A 20,011-nucleotide genomic window follows, 5' to 3' on the forward strand; every position below is an offset into this window, starting at 1 on the left:
GCTTCCCTTTCTGTTTCTGATATCTAACAATAGTTAGATTCTCTTGTTTATATTCCAAAATATTGGAATAATTCTTGTTAATTATTTTTCTCGAACCTAAGTTCGGATTCATAATTTTCGAAATTCTCCTCCTCAAACATTTCGTTTCTTTGTAACAATAAATTTTGTGTTTGAAATAAATCAACCTATGGCTCTGATACCATTTTGTGACAGCGCGGGGATCAATTATAATTAAATAGGATATAAGGGTAATTTTGGTATTTATGAAAACTTTTTCTCTCACCAGGGAGTAGGAACAAATTTGAGTTTGGTTTAGGTACTGTCCACCAATTCTCCCTTGATTATAATGTATGTACTGAATGTTTTTCTAAAGCAACATTTTCTTTATACAAAACATCTTCTGAGAACGTCAATTTTTTTATATGCATTTTTGTTAGACTCATATCAATAAAAAAATATTATTTTTTATATTAAAAATAATATTTTTTATTCATGTATATACGTGATCGATCGATAGATCTATAAAATCATCTTAAAAAATGGAATGGCCCTTTTCTCTAAATAAAGGGTACCTTTTGTCTAAATTAAGGGGCGGGAATGCGGGCTAAGATCTTGAGATTAAGGCCTAAAAAGTTGAATTTGATTTGATTCATAATTTGTGAATTTTGAACATTTTTTTTATTTATATATTTAAATTGCTATATAGTTTGAATGGAACATGAGCTCTAGCTTTGGAAGTAGCGTAATCAACTCACGTATAGTAATCATCCCATGCAACTTCAATGCAAATGGCACACGCATTTTGCACCAAACCTTGCCCACCTAATTTCGCACGAACTATATAATATTTCTACCTCATTCAATTCAATTTAATTTATTTTAAAGAACAAACTAATTGAATGATGAGCGATCGATATAACCAAATGGTGGGAATCAGTTCTGTTCGCACCGCAGCCTGTGCGATCGTAGTGGTGGCTGTTGTGCTCTCCTGGTTCCGGGTAGCATTTTCTGCCGACTGCACCATCGTGACATCGCTGGTCTCTGCCTGCTCCAGCTTCGTGACCTACGGTTCCCCAGACCCGATTCCAGGTTCACCGTGCTGCGTGGCCATGACCAGCCTGAACAATCTGGCGGACTCGGGCGACAACATCCGCACTGTCTGCCGGTGCTTGATGGAGCTGATAAGTACCTACAGCCCTAACGCCACCGCCATAGCCACCTTACCTGGATTCTGCGGCGTTTCTCTTGGATTCACCATTGATCCTAACACTGATTGTGAATAGTAAGATCGAAAACAAGATTTTCCAACTCTTGCACACACTAAGTGACTAAGTGCTTCTAGTCTATGGCCATTTCGCTATTTGAGAATATGATATATAGCATGACAAAGTGTTTTTAAGATATCCCTTTAATTCACCTGATTTTAATATCATTGATTTGATCAATTTTTACAATATGATTAATTTTTTTTTTTTTTTGAAAAACACTTAACTATGTACTAAAAGGAACATGTTATATAAAAGAACAGAGAGAGTAACATATTCTACGAGTAAAATATTAATTTATAAAATTTTAATAAGATTGATTTTTATAAAGATAAGGTGAAATATGAAAACCAAAAGACTAAGATTGGTATAATAAAATTTGGTTAGGTGTGGGTATATTTGTTCAACCAAGTCAATGTTATTCAAATAGAAAATTAAATCACAAAAACTTTTTTTGAGATGATATCATGAGTCATTTTTTAGAGTCGAGATGATATCATGAGTAATTTTTTAGAGTCGTATCTATTATTCGTTCAAATTCATGAGAAAATATTATTTTGCTATGTTTTTTATCGTAAATATGAGTCGAGTTGACCTATCTGACTGATATAAATCCGTGATAGCATCTCACAAGAAATTTATTCAATATCATTCTACTTCATATTTGTACTGATGAAGTCAATTACAATGAAAATATGCGATCAATAATGATTTATAACATATAGTATTTAATTATTATTACAGTAAATACATTACTATTGATGTTTTTACAGTTTTGAGTTGATAAATAATACATATTTAGATGACACATGCGACGGATTAACGTAAAACTGTTGCTAAATTTAGCGACGATTTTGACAAACCCGTCGCTAAATTTAAACACCGTCGTTAACGTAGCGACGGATTATAAACCGTAGCTAAATGCGCGACGATGTGTTTGGTTTTCAACCGTCGCCAATTAGCGACAGTATTGTCAAAAACCGTCGCTAATATTTAGATTTTTTTGATTATTAACGGCGTGCATTGCACGCTGCGGATAGTTGTATTAACAGCGTACGTATGCACGCCGTTGATAATAGTATTAACAGCGTGCGCATGCACGCTGCGGATAATCTTGAACTTTCAACAGCTTGCAATTTTGCAGCGTGCAATGTGCGCCGCGGAAAGAGTATCTGCGCGCTGCGAAAAGTCATTTTTGTTGTAGTGGAAGATCTCATCCTGATCTTCCTTGGAAGAGCTCTTGCTCTTTTTCTAACAATTTATTGTCTTCCATGGAAGAGCCTCTAGTCTTTCTCGAAAGATTTTCTGGTCTTCATAGGAAGAGCTCATCTCGGTCTTTCTCTGGACAACTTTTGGTCTTCTACGGAAGAGCTCGTGGACTTCTCCGAAGGAGTTTTTGGTCTTCAATGGAAGAGCTCATCTTGGTATTCCTCCGAACAGCTCCTGATCTTTTCTCAAAAAAAAATCTAAGACTTTTTGGTCTTTATGGAACGAGGTTATCATGGTCTTCCATAAAAAAGTCCGACTAGTTCGACACATTGTAAGCCCATTAAATTGGCATTCACAAAAGCTAGACCAGCTCAACATAATGTAAGTCTATGAATCTAGCATACGAAAGTCTGACCAGCACGACATAATGTAAATACATGAATTTTCCATTCATGAACGCTCGACCAGCTCGACATAATGTAAGTATATGAATTTGGCATCCACGAAAGTCCAGTTAGGTTGGCATAATGTAAGTCCATGAATTTCGCATTCAAGAAAGTTCGACCAACCTGACTAGCTCGCCTAATGTAAGCATTCACCAAAGCCCGACAAGCTCGGCATAATGTAAGTCCATGAATTTGGCATTCATGAAAGTCCGACCAACTCGAAAAAATTTAATTCTATGAATTTGGCATTTACGAAAGCTCGATCAGCTCATTATAATGTAAGTTCATGAATTTGGCATTCACGAAAATCCTACCAGCTCAACACATTGTAAGCCCATGAATTTGACATTTACGAAAACCCAACCAGCTCGACACGATGTAAGTCCATTAACTGGGGATTCTCAAAATCTCGACCAGCTCGGCCCAATGTAAGACCATCAACTTTGCATTCCCGGAGGAAATCTCGAAAATTCAGGGATAAGACCTAACCCACCAAATCTGGTCAGAGTAGTACAATGTAAGACCATCAACTTGGCATTCTCGGAAGAAATCCCGAAAATTCCGGTATAAGGCCAACCCCACCAAATCTGGTAAGAGTCCTAGCCGCCATAACAACTGAGTTATACCCTTAGAGGTCTCTTACCTGGGGCAGAATTCTACCTTAAAAAGGATTCTACTCCATCAAGGTAATCAACTTCTCGTGCTTCTATAAACACCATGTATTTGTTGTGTCTAAGACACATTCACTTACTTTTACTCTCTTGCTCTCTCAGCACTGATATATTACGTTTCTTGCTATTTGCATTCATAATTAGAGGACTGATTTAAATATCGGAGAAGTCACGCCGAAAACACCTCTGGTCCCCCTAACCTTATTTTCGTTTGTGCAGGCCTCATTTGACCGACCCGACCCAAAGATTGTAAAATTTGAAGATTGGCTCTATATNGCTAGCTATCCAAGAGGGAGTGAAGACTTATCCATGAAAAGAACTTCAACGACGTTAATGTAGCCACATATTAATTACTGGTGGTGCAAGCAGTCACGTCTACTCAGAAAGATCTCGGATACATTGGGGTATGTGCCAAAGAACTAAACAAGTGCAAGCCTTTGATTTCATATTTCATTTATGCTTATAGATCAACAAATACCGTAGCTAAGAAATTGCTTTTTTTGTTTTTTCATCACCTTAATCTTTTGTTCGGGTGAGTATTAAGTACTCTTCGTGGTTGATTAAACTTGTAACAGACGATGTTCAACAATAAATTTACTAGTTTTTATCTTTTATAAATAGAGAGATATCCCAACAAATAATTAAAAATCAAACTTAGTTGATTTATTCTTTTCATTTTCTGTACATGTATTTGTTTTCTTAATCGTTCATAGTATTTTGAATTTAATTTTAAAATTATAAAGCTATTTTTACTCGAACAATCTCCATTCATTAAGCTTTTCAACTAAGTCACCCAACTAAGATTATAGTACTTACTAGTTCCCAAAAAAAAATTTTTATTATACAACTAAATAATTTTAAAAATTAATGTTTAGGGTCACACAATTGAGTTGATGATGTTGTATATTAATATTTAAAATAAGACATGAATGTCGAGAATAATAATATTTTAGTTTGATTCTTCGGATAAGATAGTAAATCATAATTGTATTTTTTTAATACTTAAAAAGTATAATAATAAATAAAAAAATATGAAAGATAATAATATAATTTTTTGTTCAACAAATGAATTAATTAATATAAGATACATACAATTAATGATTAACCAAATAGTTTAAAAATCGGATTTTTTTTTTTTTTTTTGAAGGATTAAAAATCGGATTATTAAATACTACAACAAACCTAACCGAAGATAAAAGTTATGAAAAAGCTATGAACCTTAACCTGAAAACGACACGTGGAGTCCGTATGCTGACGAAGCTTTTATTCTCGTCGTTATCCTTTAAGGAAAAATCCAAGGAATTTTTCGTTCTCCTCCTCAGAAATTTCTGTGAAACAGACGGAGATAATTCTTGGGTTGTCAGAATCAGGTTCTGGGTTCACTTCTTTTTGTCTCTCTAATCTCTGGACAATATTTATTCGCAGATTCGCAGTCCGTGTTTGGTTTATGTTTTCATGAATCAAGTGTTTGAAAGCTTTTTTTTTTTTTTGCAACTTCCTCTTTTGATTTGTGGTGCAATTCATCGAATTTGAGTGGAATCGTGTTTTCATTTTGCTTCTTTTGTGATTTTTGGTTCAAGTATTTAATTGTTGGTTGTTTGATTCAGATGGGTTTCTATTGATTTTGGACGATTTAAAATTTTTGGATGTGGATAATAAGAAATAAAGCAGATGAAATGGATGGCGGCGTGGATTTTATCCAGAGGCTTGAGCTGGATATGTGTATAAAGATTCTGGGGTATTTGGAGGACCCTTCCGATCTTGTTCGCGTGTGTGCTGTTTCAAGTTCTTGGCGAGAATTTGGTAAGTAGAATGTCTTCTGTCTGTTTGAGGATTTTACCATGTGGCGTTTTAATGGGGTTTTTTTTTTGTTTGTGTGCCATTGTTTCTCTTTGGAGAATTGGTTTTGGCATAGCCTCAAAGTATGCGGGACAACCTCGAATGTCTTGAGTTCCATATTTGTTTCCCCTATTTTTTGAAAGGTGAAAGAACTTATTGTAAGTGGTGTATATGTGTGTGTGCAAATCTTATGCTGTGACACCCAATGTCTATAGACATGGGCTCAACCACAAATTGTAAGGTTAGAGCGAGACTGGATGAGGTGGTAAATGTATTGAATCAGTGGATTTTGGGGACGAAACTTGTAGGTTTAGCAAATTGTGCATGAAATTCGTGAAGATTTTAGGCTCGTGAGGGTTTTTTTCCACCCACATTCTATAAGACCTAACAGAATACTTTTTTCTTTAAACATCAGTTTTATGAAGTGAACATCGTCTGAATTACCTAGCTACTATGGATGTAGCTCATGAATTTGGATACGATGTAGTATGTACTTACTATTATCAATTTGGACACTGTGATGATGGGATTTGAGTAAAGTCTGAAAGAGCATACGAAGCCATGATGCTTTCGTATGGCAAATTAGTCTAATAAATCTTGAAATGTAAATGCGGATATGAAGAGATGCTAGATGAGCTTATTTCGCAAAGTGTCGTTCGTGTGGCTTCAATCTGATTACTCATGGAGTGATATTATTTATTGATGTCTGTACCTAACCGAAATCCCAAACAGCAGATCTGAGGTATCCACTGTGATCGTTTCATTGAACTTTAGGGTTTTAACTTGAGCGAGAAATAATAATTTGGGATTTCTGACTCGTAGCCTTTAAAATTTATCAATTGTCTAGTCGTGTAATTTGTTATACACTCATCGTATTACAACCTTGTCTTGCATTATGCAATTAGTTGGGTTAGAAGATTTGCCTCTTTTCCATTTTAATGATTTTAGTCAAGGAGAATTGATGTTTTCTTGCATTCTTATTCACTTATATTGAATTGAAACTACTATGCAGTAATCTCAAATGGGCTTTGTAAGGAGATTTGTCAAAGAATGTTCCCTGAGACCTCCTACTTCGATCACATTGTTGAAATTAGAAACATGTTTGAACCTACGGAAACTAAGAGAGATGATTCTGCTGAATGGGCTTGTCTTGAGAGGGAACATAGAGCATATGCATCCTTGAGTCAATGTCTTACCTCGTCGACGAGAAAAAATTGCGTATTAGATGCTATTTGTGCATCCAGCACGGATAATTACCCTGAAGAAAGCATCAAGAATACTTTGGAGCCGAGTGACAGGGTCAATCAAAGGGCTTCATATTGGTCAAGCAAGGGTCAAACTGATCCTACCGTATCTGAGACCTTGATATATGAGTTGGCTGCTAACTTGTGTTTGATCACTGAAGTTCAAGTCCATCCATTCCAAGGTCAACATAAACCTTGCTACGGTGGTTAGTTTCATACACTTAGTGTTTATTTTAAATCTAACTTGAGAGATTGTCTTCAAAACAGCATATTTTCAGTTCGGCTTCCCCATATATTCATCGAGGGCCGTGAGGTTTCATGTGGGCCATCCTAAGGTTCCATTGGAATTCGACAATGATGATAGAGATCACTTTCTTGATGTTCAAGAATTTTCCGACGACAAGTTTGTATGGACACATTCTTCCCCTGAATTTCCAATGGCCCAGGTCAGTCTTATGGCGTGGTGTTCTTGTGTCTATTTTTGAGATTTGTGTGGATAGATTCTTGTTTTGATAGCAACACTCTTAACCGTGAAATAATTTGCGTGGTCTTTTTCACTAAAACATGACTTCTTGTTAATGAGAAGTTGTAACTATGAGCTGATAAGAACCACGGTCTGGTGTGGCATCAAAGCTCAGATCTTGGCTGTAAAAATTATACTCATGTCTCGTATACACTCTCTGTATTTGCTTTAATCTTCGTGAGGAATGCCGAATGATCAGTCATCTCATTTTATCGATGGAATAGGAGAATCAATTGCAAACGTTTAAGCTCCCTGAACCTGTTTTTGCCATTGGTGGAATTCTGAAAGTAGAACTATTAGGCAGAGTTCAGACACAAGAAACGGATGGGCAATATTATATATGGTGAGTTATTTTTTATGTCCTAGACATTGAATTTCAGCATTTTTTGTCCAGGGGGGAGTAATCACCTCAGGCCCCTTCTGGATCCGCCGACTCGTTCTCCTGCAATATATAAGAACAACAGTCTATATTCTTGTATAATCTCTCGCTCTCTTTAATAAAATAGGTTGTGAAAATGACCATTCTGACAAGAAATCCTTGTTGCAGCATCACTAATGTGCAAGTTGTTGGTATACCACTCTCCCCTGCATTTGATATTGAGGTGCTCGACGAACACCAAAAATGCACATTGAATTACTATCCAGGATCTGTCAACCTTTTGTTACCTCCAAAATCTTTGGAGCTGCAGTCGAGCAGCAGCCCTTCTCGGTTTCACAAGTTCAGTTCAAGCTTGAGGACTTGGGAGCAAATGATACTCAACACGTTTCGTGCAGCTGGACCTTTGATTGTGGACGATGGTGATTCTGATAATGAGTATCTTGATTAGCAATGTCCTCTACCGAGTAACTTCAACTGTTTTTTTTAGTATCTGGATTAGTTAGATTGTTCGAAGAGTGTTGGGGTTGTTGGGTTACTGCTCTTTTAACTGTCATCAACTCGGCTCCTAGGGAAGTAGCGTAGCGAGTCCGTTTCGGAAGGGAAGAACTGAAGAAGTATATGAGTTTGATAACCTGTTCAGTACAAACTACACTTTATACTTAACTTTGGCCTTCGGACATAAAGGAGTTTACTGTATACATATATAAACGCTCAAATCTCAGTGTATGTATGATGTATCACTCTTTCGTGTTTATCTGGGGTTAATCCTCTCGGTATATAATACATACATACTATTTGATTTAATAAATCCCATATATTTCTTGGGAAAAAAGAATAAACCACATATATATTTTATTTTATGTACGACTGATTTACGTTTAGTATCAGTCTTATATACGTTTAAAAAATATATTAATACATGAATATTATGTGTGATATGAATATAAAATTTTATATTTTTAAAGTATTTTGATGTAAACGATAGACTATTTTTTATATATGAAATATTTTGTTAGTACTTTTAAAAATATATTTGAAAGTTATTTTAAAGTTAAAAATAGGAGAGATTATTTCCCCACTTGCAACAATACCATATCATTCATCTACTCACTCGAGTGAAGATGTTGTCTAAGGTGGAACAAAATGAATTCCGAGTTGATAGAAGTTATAAAATATTTATGATATTATTGCGGTTTCAAGAAGTTCAGTTTATTATTTGACATGTGTATATATTTTGTTACAAAAACATATATGAGATAGTCTTATGAGTCAAGTTTGTGAGACAGATTTCTTATTCGACTTGACTCGATTCATACAAAAATATTAATTTTTATGTCAAATATATTAATTTTAATTATAAATATAAATCATGTTGACATATCTCACAAATATATCATTTAAGGGCGGAGCCATCCCAAAAGAATCAACGGACTTCAGCCCTATATTAGTTTATTTTTTAAACTAGTATGTATGATTTAAATTAGATGAATTTTGTTTTTGTTCTTTAGTCCTTCGAGTTTATTGTTTGTGTCAGATCTATTCTATTAGTAGTATATATAGACATAATTTGATTTCGACTCAATTATCACACCAATATTGATCATTATTGGGTTAATATCGTATGTATCAGAGTTTATTGGCTTTGAGATATATTTCGGCGAACATATAAGATTGTTGAATTAGTTTTTTTTTTTTAATTGTTTGAGGATGTAATGATATTTCAATAGCTATGGAATTGTTGTAGTGAATTTCGATTTAAGAAATAGTGAATTTTAAATGTGTTGAATTTTTGGTAAATTCGTTGATGTATAAATTTATTGTTGAAAATTAATTCATCTCTAAGTTTATTTGTTTGGGTAAATCAATATTCTATTCGTGGTTATATTTTTGTTGAGTTTTTGGACTATTCTTGGTATTATGATTGTGTTTTTGTATTTCTTTCGATTGTCCGTCATTATTTTAGCACAAATTGGTGGATCTTTACACATGACACGTCCACGTCACAAAATATTGAAGGAAGAACCGAAGAAGTATCACTTTGGCCTTTGCGAAATAAGCTCTGTGGGTTGTAGTTCGATGAACATGGGAGGAAAAATATTTCCCTTATTTCATTAAGTAATCAAGGATACATCCCGCCATGACAATAGACCCTTAGATATCTAACAACTATGCAGTAATCTCAAATGGGCTTTGTAAGCAGATTTTCCCAGAGTTATCAAACTTCAATCACGTTGTTGAAATCACAGCCAAGTTTCAACCTCCGAAAACTAAGACAAATGATTCTTCCTAATGGTAATAGAGCATATGCATCCTTGAGTTGATGTTTTACCTCTTTTACGAGAGAAAATAGCATATCAGACGCTATTTGTGCGTCAAGCACTGATAATTATCCTGAAGAAAGCATCAAGAATATTTTGGAGTCAAGTGACGTGGTCAATCGGAGGGCTTCATATTGGTCAAGCAAGGGTCAAACTGATCCTACCATGTCTGAACATTGATATATGCGTTGGATGGTAGGTTTGGTTTGATCACTGAAGTCCATGTCCATCCAATCGAAGATGAACATAAACCTTGCTGTGGTGCTTATTTTCATACCCCTTCATGTTTATTTTCAAACTGACCACCGAAATTGTCTCCAAAACAGCATATTTTGAGTTTGATATCCCCACATATTCATCAAAGTCTCTGAGATTTCTTGTGGGCTGTTCTAAGATTCAATTGACATCAGATGTTCATGAATATCCCGACGACATGTTTGTATGGACGTATTCTTGCCCTGAATTTCCAATGGCTTAGGTTGGTTTTATCACTTTATGGTGTGGTGTTCTTGCGTCTATTTTTTAGATTCATTTGGACAGACTCTTGTTTTATTGGCATTACACTGAAATGATTTGCATGGCCTTTTTCACGGTAACCTGAATTCTTGTAAATGATTTTATAGAAGTTAATGACTATAAGCTCTGCTAAGGATCACAGTCTGGTATGGCGTGAAAGCTCAGATATTGGCTATAAAAATTATAATTATGTAGCGTTTCCATTGTTTTTTCTTTAGTTTTTGCGAGGGATGCCTAATGATCAATCCTCTCATTTTATCAATGGAACAGAAGAATCAATGGCAAATGTTTACGCTCCCTGAACCCGTTTCCACCTGTGGTGGAATCCTGAAAGTAGAGCTATTAGGCAGAGTTCAGACAAATGAATTGGATGGGCTATATTATATATGGTGGGTTTATGTTTATGTTCTAGATATCGATATTAACATATTTTTGTCCAAGGGGGAGTAATCACCTCAAGCCCCTGCTGGATCTGCCTACTCATTCTCCTGCTGCTACTCCTGCCATGTTTAAGAACCGCCTGTTTTCTTGTATCATCTCTCTCTTCAAAAAACGTAGCTTTAATTAAAAACGAACATTTTTACAAGCAATCCTTGTTGCAGCATCACTCGTGCAAGCTGTTGGTATACGATTCTCACCTGCATTTAGGATTCCACAGCTCGTTATCACAGAAAATTCACATTGCAATACTACCCAGAATTGGTCGACCTTTTGTTTGGCGATGGTTACAAGTATAATGATTATTTACATACCTTTTCATGGGCAGTTACCCTTGGGGCTTAGGAGTCTTTGCTGCACCTATTTATATTGGTTTTGATTCAATTGAAGAGACACATTTCAGTGAGCATGTTACTGCCATCCACTAAAATACGAATATATATTTTTATAGTTTAAGTTAATGAAGAATTATTGGAACAGAAATTTTAGATGTGATAAAAGTATAAAATTTTTAGTTGAGTTGAATTCCACCCAAGAGCCCCAGTAAACAGGACCCCGCAATTTAAATAAAACCATTGAGCTAAATAAATTATCAGCATCAAATGTACTACCACAGAACATCACAAGAAACATAACGAGCATACAGAAAATTAAATCCGAAATGATAACGTTTCAAAACAGCCTGGACAAATAACAAATCCTCAGGGTTTCATCCCCTGCCAGTATTTGAAACATTAAGAAAACACCTGTTTTAGTCAGACCTTCCAGCTGAAGTTCATGTTGTCATCAAGATCACTGTTAAAAAAGTCATTTAGTGAAAACTCGGGGGTGATATCTTGAACGATCCCGGTGGATGAATGAAGATTCTGTGGCGATTCGGATGCTGTTTGGCCGAATCCAACATTGTGAACTGAAGCGAAAGATTCACCATTTGAAGCATCTCTAAAACTATTGCTTCTGCTCGGTGGGTGTACCACTGCACTCTTATTGTTCTTGTTATTGTTCAAATCTTGAAGCAATTGCTGGAACATTTGCTGTTGCAATGAACTGCCTTGCTGTGGCACTTGGCTGCTTAAAAGGCCACCTACCGGTGGACTCTGCAAGCTTCCTAGCATAATATTGGACGGCTTTGGAGTCATTGAAGATGAAGGTTGACTGGAAATGCTGAAAGGAGAAGATCCTTCTAATTGCATTGAATTATGGATGGAGTTTATTGAATTCTGCCTCATAAGCAGATTTTGGTAGTTACTTGATGCAAGAGCAGCTTGTTCCGAGACACTCAAAGCTCTGTTGCCAACCATATGCGGATGGTTATTAGCTACACCGTTGATCCCAGCATGCAATACCATTAGATTATTATCAGTTGGCATATCCTGCAGACCTCCCATCCGCTCTACTTCTTGCAACTGGACATTGGATAAAATGGCACCGCGAGGAAAGTTTTTCAAGCCCTCTGCAAAATAGGTTTCAACTTAGATTTCTGACAACAAACATCACCTGCTGTCTAGATGTTTTTACATGCGCTAAAAATCATGTGAAAATCAGGTTGGCATTTACTTTATGTACATTATTGCACGGCAATTGTTGGAAATAAAAAAATCAGACTTCATACTATATTACCAATATTATAAATTTTTCATATGATTTTATGATTAGGAAAGATTTCCCACTACACCGAATTTGACTAAAAATAGTGGCAATGAATTCATACCAATAGCCCCGACTTTTTGTTCTCTGCAAAATCCCATCAGGTCTTTCATGCTATTGACAACCTCTGCAATCTGCTAAAAGAAAATAAATGAAAAACCTAGGAAAATGGCCAAAGGAGATAAGTAGTTTGTAAAGCTTGAGACATGCCTGCAGGCACCGAACATATCTTTTCGAAAATCCCAAATCATTTAATGACTGCAACTCCAAACTTCTAGCAAGCTGACGCCCAGCTGTGACAATCCTGTAATTGAGTGGACAACTTCTCATGACTTGGTAAATGAGAGAAGCTACCCAATAGTTCAGATACGTGTTGTAATGAAATATCCAGATATGTATCAGGGTCATTTTGTCATCTTTTTTCCGGGCCTCGGCAGGTAGGTGTTGGAAACCCAGAAACTAGTATTCAAGCCAATGGCTCAAGTCTCGTGCAAGAACAGGGAGTTTATGATACCATGTAAATTGGCAAGAAATTTTTGTTCAAATCTATGGGAACGAAAAACCCTTAAACGAGTAAACCACGTCACCAATAACTAAATAAAAATGAAAAGGCAAACAAGAAGAAAACAATGGAAAAAGAATGACAAATTTCCTTACAATGGCCATCCGCAGATAACCTTCGAACACGAAAAGTCCGAAAGACAAACTTCCTCAATAATCAAAGAAGAATAGGAGTTTTGATGATTAATTCTAGTTTTAAAGCTTATTTTACCTTTTGACAGAACATAGAGAAACGAATGACATTCACAATGCCCATCCTTACATCGCTCAGATTAGGTCAATAAAATGAAAGTTAATGAAAGAAAGGATTTTTGAAACTCACATAGCACTGTTTGCCTGTAAATCTGGTGGAGAAATGCCATTGGGTCCACTTTCAGATATTGTATCGTGGCATTTCTGTGCAACCTGAAGCAGTTGATTCACCTGCCGATACAAGTTTATTCCGTAAGCTCCCAAATATATTGTTTAACACATTAATTTCCATACTACGTAGATATAAACCAGTTGGATAAAGGACTGAAGCAGCCAAAATAATTAAGAACACACTTTTACCTGAGGGGCAACTAATCTACGAGGAATGAGTTCTTCGTGTTTACGTGCACAAAATTCCCAAGACAAAATCTGGAAAAAGTATAGATATTAATTTTTACAGCATAAGTGATAACCCTGCATGAGCACAAATCTGACAGTACTTTCAGTCTTTTAAAGTTACCTTTAAATCAGGTGTGAAGACAATTCGAAGCTGACCCTCAGAAACCACACGGAATTGTTCGTATATACTTTCTTGAACTGCCTTTGCATACTCCAGCATCATCACTCCAGAAGGAAATCTATTTTCACGAGGGAAGTCCAGAAACAGAAGTTCGTCTATAACACCACTACTAAATTTTATTTCATTGAGTCTAGGGAGCACTTCAGAAGTTGCTTCTGTTGGCATAACAAAAGAGTACATGTAAGCACTAAATTTATCTAAATTGGATGTAAAACAAACAAGCCATAAAAAATACAGTAAAAAAACCTGATGAAACTTTTTGTAATCATAATTTATTCAAATTAAAAAAATTGCTTAAATCAGTCATTATTCAGAGGACTGGTCCCAGCGATAATCAAATTCAAGTATGCTAAAGATGATGTGTCCTCTACCCTCACTGTTGCACATAAATAAAGAATTATAGATTCCAAGCATGGACAAAGACCCCTCAAAGTCCAACTTCTCACATCTTCCCAGGACATACAAAGGATGGATTTACTAAAACAAAGGAAAAGAAGACCAAATAAGCAAAATCATGGAGCTCAGAAGTAAAAAAAAAACAAACTATTCACGATTTGGTATTAACCATTAACATGCAAAATAATAATTCTCAAATAAGTATTAGTCTTGGACTGCCAACTTCCAAACAATATTGAAAGTAATGGTTGATTTTCTCGAGTCAATTCAATCATCAAGGGACGATCTTCCATTAAACAAGATAGTGCAAATGACATTTTTCTTTCCCGTGATAATCACAATTTAACGGCTAACCATTGTTATCAATTACATATTAAAAACCAGTAAATTAAATTATCGAATTTATAGCCAATTTCAATTGGCAATGACATGAGACATCAAACAATAAACCAATAACAACAAAGGAACAAACAATGTGAAATATCGACTATCAGTATATGTAGCATTGAGATAAACTCACCGAATCCCCTTCCAGATTTTGAACCACAAATGTCACAACACCATGCATCCTGAACAAAATGAAGCAACAACAACAGCAATTACATAAACAATTTTATCAGCATCTCATTCTAGATGAAACTGTTGGGAGGACAATGAATGAATTAAAAATAGCATAAGACGAAGTATCATGATGCATAACCATCAATAAAACAATTAATTCAAAAGATATATGTTCTGTTAAGTAACATGCGCCAAGATAATTACCGTTGCTGCCTGGGGGAACACACCGGGTGAAAGATGCCTGATGTTATCATATAGGGACAGACACCACCTCTTTTTAGCTCGTGGAGAGTAGTACTCAGCCACAAATTTTCTCCAATATGCAATAGTGTTTTCCTGACAAGATACATGAATATGACACAGGATTACAAGTCATTTACAAAACAAACTCACATAGGAACAAGGAAAGAAAAATAAATAACAAACTCATGCGCACCGTATCAGCTGTATACCTATGAAATAATCATTATAAAATGCAGCTGGAGAAAATATGTTTAACTAGATAAAGTCAATACTTATTAAATGACTCACTGTTGGTCGCTGTCTCTGATGATACAAGTACTGCATTAGTCGACGTGAGCATACACCACCGTCATAGGGACGCTTAATTCCAGATGCAGCCTGTACTCCCTGTTGTTGAAGATGATGTTTTAAAAGCAACTGCTGCTGTTGCTGCTGTTGTAATAACTGAGCCCTCTGCATTGGGGACAAAGATGGTAAGAGCTGTTGTTGTCTTAGCCTCTGTTGCTGCATCAGAGCTTGCATTTGGGTGTTTGGGTTCTGTAACTGGATGGGATCTTGTCTATGCATCAACTGTTGTAAAACTTGCTGTTGCAAAATATCTTCCTGCTTGATATCCAAACGGGGTTTCTTTAGCAGCTGAGATATATTAGTAGGGTCCTGGAAAAAAGAAATAGGAACCCTCTGACCACCAGGGAACTGAACCTGACCCATACGTGACGTAGGCAAATATGTGGCACTTGATGCCCCCTGATGCTGATGACTTTGTTGGGCTTGTTGTGAACCAGGATCTGGATTGGAGCTTCGCTGCACCGTTGAGGATCCATCCATGACAGATGAGCCAGAAATGCTAATGTTATTAGAAGAGAATGACATCGGTGAGGCTGGCAAGAGCAAGTAAGATTCTGTGTTAATACTAGCACTTCTCTGAAGATGGGGTCCTCCTGAGAGTCCTGAGTTTGCATCAGTGACCAGAGAACTAGCACCAACACTGGGTCCAGAACTTGCCACACTGTTCAGAAATGTTTTGCTAGCATCACCGGAAACCTGGTCCATGATTCCATGTGCATGTCCAGGTAATGCATTCAACGAGTTCCTAGAATTTGAATTCAACTGAGAATTTCCAACAACCCGGGATGGCCCATTTCCTTCAAAAAATATACCAGAACTCAATGATGATTGAGCCATTTCTCCAGCCATCCAAGAATGGCCAATTGTAGGCAGAGCTGCTCAGTGGCTGGGATCCAAATAAATATCCAGTCGCAGCCCTTTGACAAATACGGACTTTTGAAAAAATTGACAAGACCGAAAGCTGGAAAGTTTTCTGTTAAATTCTTAAATTCAACTACTTCGGTTGAAAAAAATCACCCAAGATATGATCAACATTAGAGGATAGCTACTTTTAACCATCACCTTCCTGAATGAACCGTTCGTTTGCCGCTCAAAGAAAATCTTTATTTGGATTCTGCAAAGTCAAATACAATCAGCAGTTCACTTAATTAGCGCAGGTAATCGAACTGACAAGATCAAAAGACAGCAGTCACATTTCGAAAAGCTACCCACCCCCAAAAAGAAATTCGCCAAAGTTATCAACGAAACCCTAATTTAAGGTAAACATCTAACGCAGTAGAGCGCAATAACAAGCTCAAACGAACCACAAATGAAACCCATCGAACAATAAACTGACACATCACTAAGGCACACAATAAAACCACTACTGGTTGTGACAAAAATAAAAAAAATAAAACCACTACGGACACGCAATCTCCAAATCGAACAAAAAAGCGATCAGCGGCAAAGCTACTGAATTTAAACAAATTAACTCACCAAATTGTGCAGAGCAAGAAACATACTCAAAATTAAGCTCGTCTTACTCAATCCAAGATCGAAACTTTCAGAAAACACACCAAACTGAAAATGTAATGAAAATTACAGTTCTGTAAACTAAAATATTACCCAAAAATCCAAATTATTAGTTAGTACCCACTTAGAAAATGAAATGAAGAAGAAATTGGACTAAAGATTAACGCAATCCTACCTCACACAGAGCTACAGAGGGAGAAATCGAAAGGATTTGTGAAGGAAAAGGGAGAGAATAAAAAAGAAACTCCGGTAGATGGCTAACGTAACGGAAAAGGAAAGGTGCAACCGACACCTGTCGTTTACTAGCTCCGTGTCGAAATATAATTGGCTTGAAGCCTCTCACCATTACAAGTAGATTGCACACGAATATCAAACCGGACGTCGGCTATACATATCTATGCTATACTACCCACTATGTTCTATTTTAATATAATCTAAATATTTCACACATATATTATTTTATTTACAGGTATATTTTTTTAACATCGTCATATTTTTTTTTAAAAAAAATAGTTAATCGAAGTTATTTTTAATTATTTTATATGTATCTCAAGAGGCAAAAATTTGTGTGAGACGATCTCACAGGTCGTATTTTGTGAGACATATCTTTTATTTGGGTCATCCATGAAAAAATATTACTTTTTATACTAAGAGTATTACTTTTATTGTGAATTTCGGTAAGATTGATCCGACTCACAGATAAAGATTCGTGAGATCGTCACCTGTTCAACTCAAGGTTAGTACGGGACATTCGCGTGTTGGTCGTAATGTGTTCAGAGAACCGTCATTGTTCAAATTGGGTTGAGACCCGGCCTTGAAAGCCCAGTACCACTAAAACCAGCTCAAAGGACGTTTGGGCCGGGTAGACCCAGTCAACATAAGTTCCATCTATTTTTATCCATTGCTCCATGTTTCAACTGGCAAATAAAGATGAGCGCTGGACTTGCTTCCCTTTTCTTGATTCCATTCATTACATTTCCCCCTGAAATTTATCAAAAATCGATCATCTTGGGTAGTAATTTCTTGCTCGCAAAATTCCAAACCTCAGGAGATGCTTAATCTTTCAGTGCTTCGCTTCACACTGGGTATGTTTTACTCCTTTTTCTCTTGTCTTCTGTACTTTATGAATTTTTCTGGGATTTATTATTAAAGGGATACCTGGATTGGATGAATCTTACTTGCCCAGATACATTGGATATACATTTGGGACGCTTCTGTTGTTGAATCATTTTGTGGGCTCGGATTCTTCGTCAATCACTTCAGCTCAATCACTTCAGCTCAACTGGTTAATGATTTTCTAATGTGGAGCTGATTGTGAATTTTATTAGATTCTTGGAGATTCTGAGACATGTGATTTCTTGATATTTTGTAGAGAACAGAGGCTTTAGGACTTTCACTGACTGCGTTTTCTATATGTGTTCCATATATTGGAAGATTTCGTGAGGTAAAACTTTGAATTTACCGACATTTTTCATTTTCTCAAACTTTTATAAAAAAATAATGTGCATAAGCAAAGTAATACAAGTTCTGAGTGTGAACAATGTGTTGATGGCTAGAGTTTCCATGCTAAATGCCTGAACAAGTTTTATGATGCTATCAATTATTTCAATCTCCTATTTGATGTGAAGAAAAGTTTGTGTAAAGCTTGGTGCAATGGAAGTACGAGCTCAATGTGATACTAGTTTTATTAAATATAAAACCATTTTTTACGAGTTTGAGATTTTGCGATAATCACCGGTTATTTGTTTGGTATCAGAATACAGGATAACAAGTTTGATAATGAATTTGTTGCACGGTATCTGACTAGCATGCACGTCTAAGCATATTAATTTCGGGTTTATATTTCCCGATATCTTTGGCACCCACATAAGATGGCTTGTTAAAGTTCAAACTTATTGCAGGACACCTCTTGTTAGCTCGAGCTTTTCAAATCAGTGAAATTATGTGGCTATATGTAAGGGGCTGCTCCAAACATCAGAAGAATATCATAGAAGGTGTTGAGCAAATCTTCCTCATATCTCAGCACATGGCAGATACCCTTAAGGAAGATTTGGCGTGGGGAACATATGTGCTACTGCGGAATACAAATTCACTATCTGTCTTACGTTGCCGCCTTAAGACTTAAATTATCGTATAGTGGGACATAAGTCGGACGATTTAATACCGTAACAAATGTGCATTGTTACATGGCTTGTGGTCTTATGAACTTGGTAAACGTTGTAGCTCATCTCAGTTCAAAACGAATTGTGCATACGAGGCTACTGGAATGTACCTAAACATGTATCAAAAGAAAATGCTTCTGGTTGGTTTGAGAAACAAAGAGGATTGGATTCTCCAACTTGAAGGGTCCCTTGTATTTCCAACAAGCTACAGGTGGCGTTCTTACTTTTGCAAATAACAAAAGATGTTCTAAGATCAAACATGCATCATTTATGTGAAGTTGCAATTTTTTTATATCCTTTTTTTTTATTGTTCGTACTATGATGTGAGTTATTGAAAACGATTCTTTAATTTTTATTTTTTTTATCAATGTGGTTTACAGTTAGGTTGAGATACCCAGATGATCATCCTATCGTAAAAGAATTTGTATATTTCTTCTTTGTCTGTATTTGACTTGTGCGGCAAATTTTTTTTCTTCATTAGTTAAATATGTTTGTTTTTGTTTCTTGGTATAGTTGTATGCTATAATTGTTAGCGTAGTCTTTATTTTTCTTTTTCTTGTTGGTCAAATGAGCTCCTTTGTTCCGATAGCTCTGGCTATAGGCTACATTGAAATTAGGTTGGGGAGGGATGTTCTTGTGTTTTCGTCGTGCCATTGCATGTTAAACAGTAGTTCTCTATGAGAGACCGAGCTTGTAACCGAGTGGTATCACCCCCTGCCGGAATAACCGGTTTATTCGGGGTTCAATCCCCCTCCCCGCGTGAGTTGTAATAAAAAAAAAAAAAAAAAAAGTTCTCTATGAGTTGGGTAAAAGGTGTTTGTTCTGTCATTCATTACCAGACTCAAATAATCAACTGTGTAATTCTAGAAGACTATTTTGTTATTCATTACAGTTGGAGCTTGGAATGTGGCCTCCACTGAGCAGCGCCAAGGTGGAAGCTTTTGATTCAATTGTTTGATTT

At 36.2% G+C, this 20,011-nt stretch overlaps 4 protein-coding genes and 1 pseudogene across 6 annotated transcripts; 4 read left to right on the top strand and 1 right to left on the bottom strand.

The window, feature by feature from the left end:
* The first annotated feature begins 923 nt into the window (after window positions 1-923).
* LOC140972577 (putative non-specific lipid-transfer protein 14) lies at window positions 924-1,283 on the top strand. Its single transcript, XM_073434979.1, has one exon. The coding sequence runs from the start codon at window positions 924-926 to the stop codon at window positions 1,281-1,283; it is 360 nt and encodes a 119-aa protein (XP_073291080.1).
* Window positions 1,284-4,815: 3,532 nt separating this feature from the next.
* Window positions 4,816-8,328, top strand: LOC140973797 (F-box protein At4g00755-like). Of its 2 annotated transcripts, XM_073436860.1 has the most exons (6): window positions 4,816-4,961; window positions 5,199-5,394; window positions 6,443-6,856; window positions 6,942-7,120; window positions 7,422-7,540; window positions 7,745-8,328. In XM_073436860.1, exons 2-6 carry the CDS (start codon window positions 5,238-5,240, stop codon window positions 8,022-8,024), a joined length of 1,149 nt encoding a protein of 382 aa, XP_073292961.1. In that variant the 5' UTR covers window positions 4,816-4,961; window positions 5,199-5,237; the 3' UTR covers window positions 8,025-8,328. The 2 variants fall into 2 exon arrangements, with proteins under 2 accessions (XP_073292961.1, XP_073292960.1); XM_073436859.1 differs by lacking the exon at window positions 4,816-4,961 and having other exon boundaries at window positions 4,982-5,394.
* A 1,572-nt stretch (window positions 8,329-9,900) lies between these two features.
* On the top strand, window positions 9,901-11,127 carry LOC140972578 (F-box protein At4g00755-like; the record flags this gene model as incomplete). The annotated part of the gene is made up of 3 exons (XM_073434980.1): window positions 9,901-10,061; window positions 10,629-10,799; window positions 11,013-11,127. Coding segments are annotated over 3 exons (378 nt in total), but the record flags the coding sequence as incomplete, so codon positions are not given.
* Window positions 11,128-11,409: 282 nt separating this feature from the next.
* Window positions 11,410-17,202, bottom strand: LOC140973798 (probable transcriptional regulator SLK2). 2 transcript variants are annotated; one of them, XM_073436861.1, is made up of 10 exons: window positions 17,064-17,202; window positions 15,317-16,490; window positions 14,990-15,121; window positions 14,745-14,793; window positions 13,769-13,983; window positions 13,609-13,677; window positions 13,379-13,479; window positions 12,706-12,799; window positions 12,560-12,629; window positions 11,410-12,301 (listed from the first exon to the last, which is right to left on the bottom strand). In XM_073436861.1, the coding sequence occupies exons 2-10, from the start codon at window positions 16,223-16,225 to the stop codon at window positions 11,604-11,606; spliced, it is 2,337 nt and encodes a 778-aa protein (XP_073292962.1). In that variant the 5' UTR covers window positions 16,226-16,490; window positions 17,064-17,202; the 3' UTR covers window positions 11,410-11,603. The 2 variants fall into 2 exon arrangements, with proteins under 2 accessions (XP_073292962.1, XP_073292963.1); XM_073436862.1 differs by lacking the exon at window positions 17,064-17,202 and adding an exon at window positions 16,853-17,038.
* Window positions 17,142-19,673, top strand: LOC140972579 (protein COFACTOR ASSEMBLY OF COMPLEX C SUBUNIT B CCB2, chloroplastic-like; annotated as a pseudogene).
* Window positions 19,674-20,011: the final 338 nt, after the last annotated feature.

The sequence above is a fragment of the Primulina huaijiensis genome, chromosome 3, assembly GCF_012295235.1.
Source record: "Primulina huaijiensis isolate GDHJ02 chromosome 3, ASM1229523v2, whole genome shotgun sequence".
In the NCBI taxonomy this organism is placed as follows: domain Eukaryota; kingdom Viridiplantae; phylum Streptophyta; class Magnoliopsida; order Lamiales; family Gesneriaceae; genus Primulina; species Primulina huaijiensis.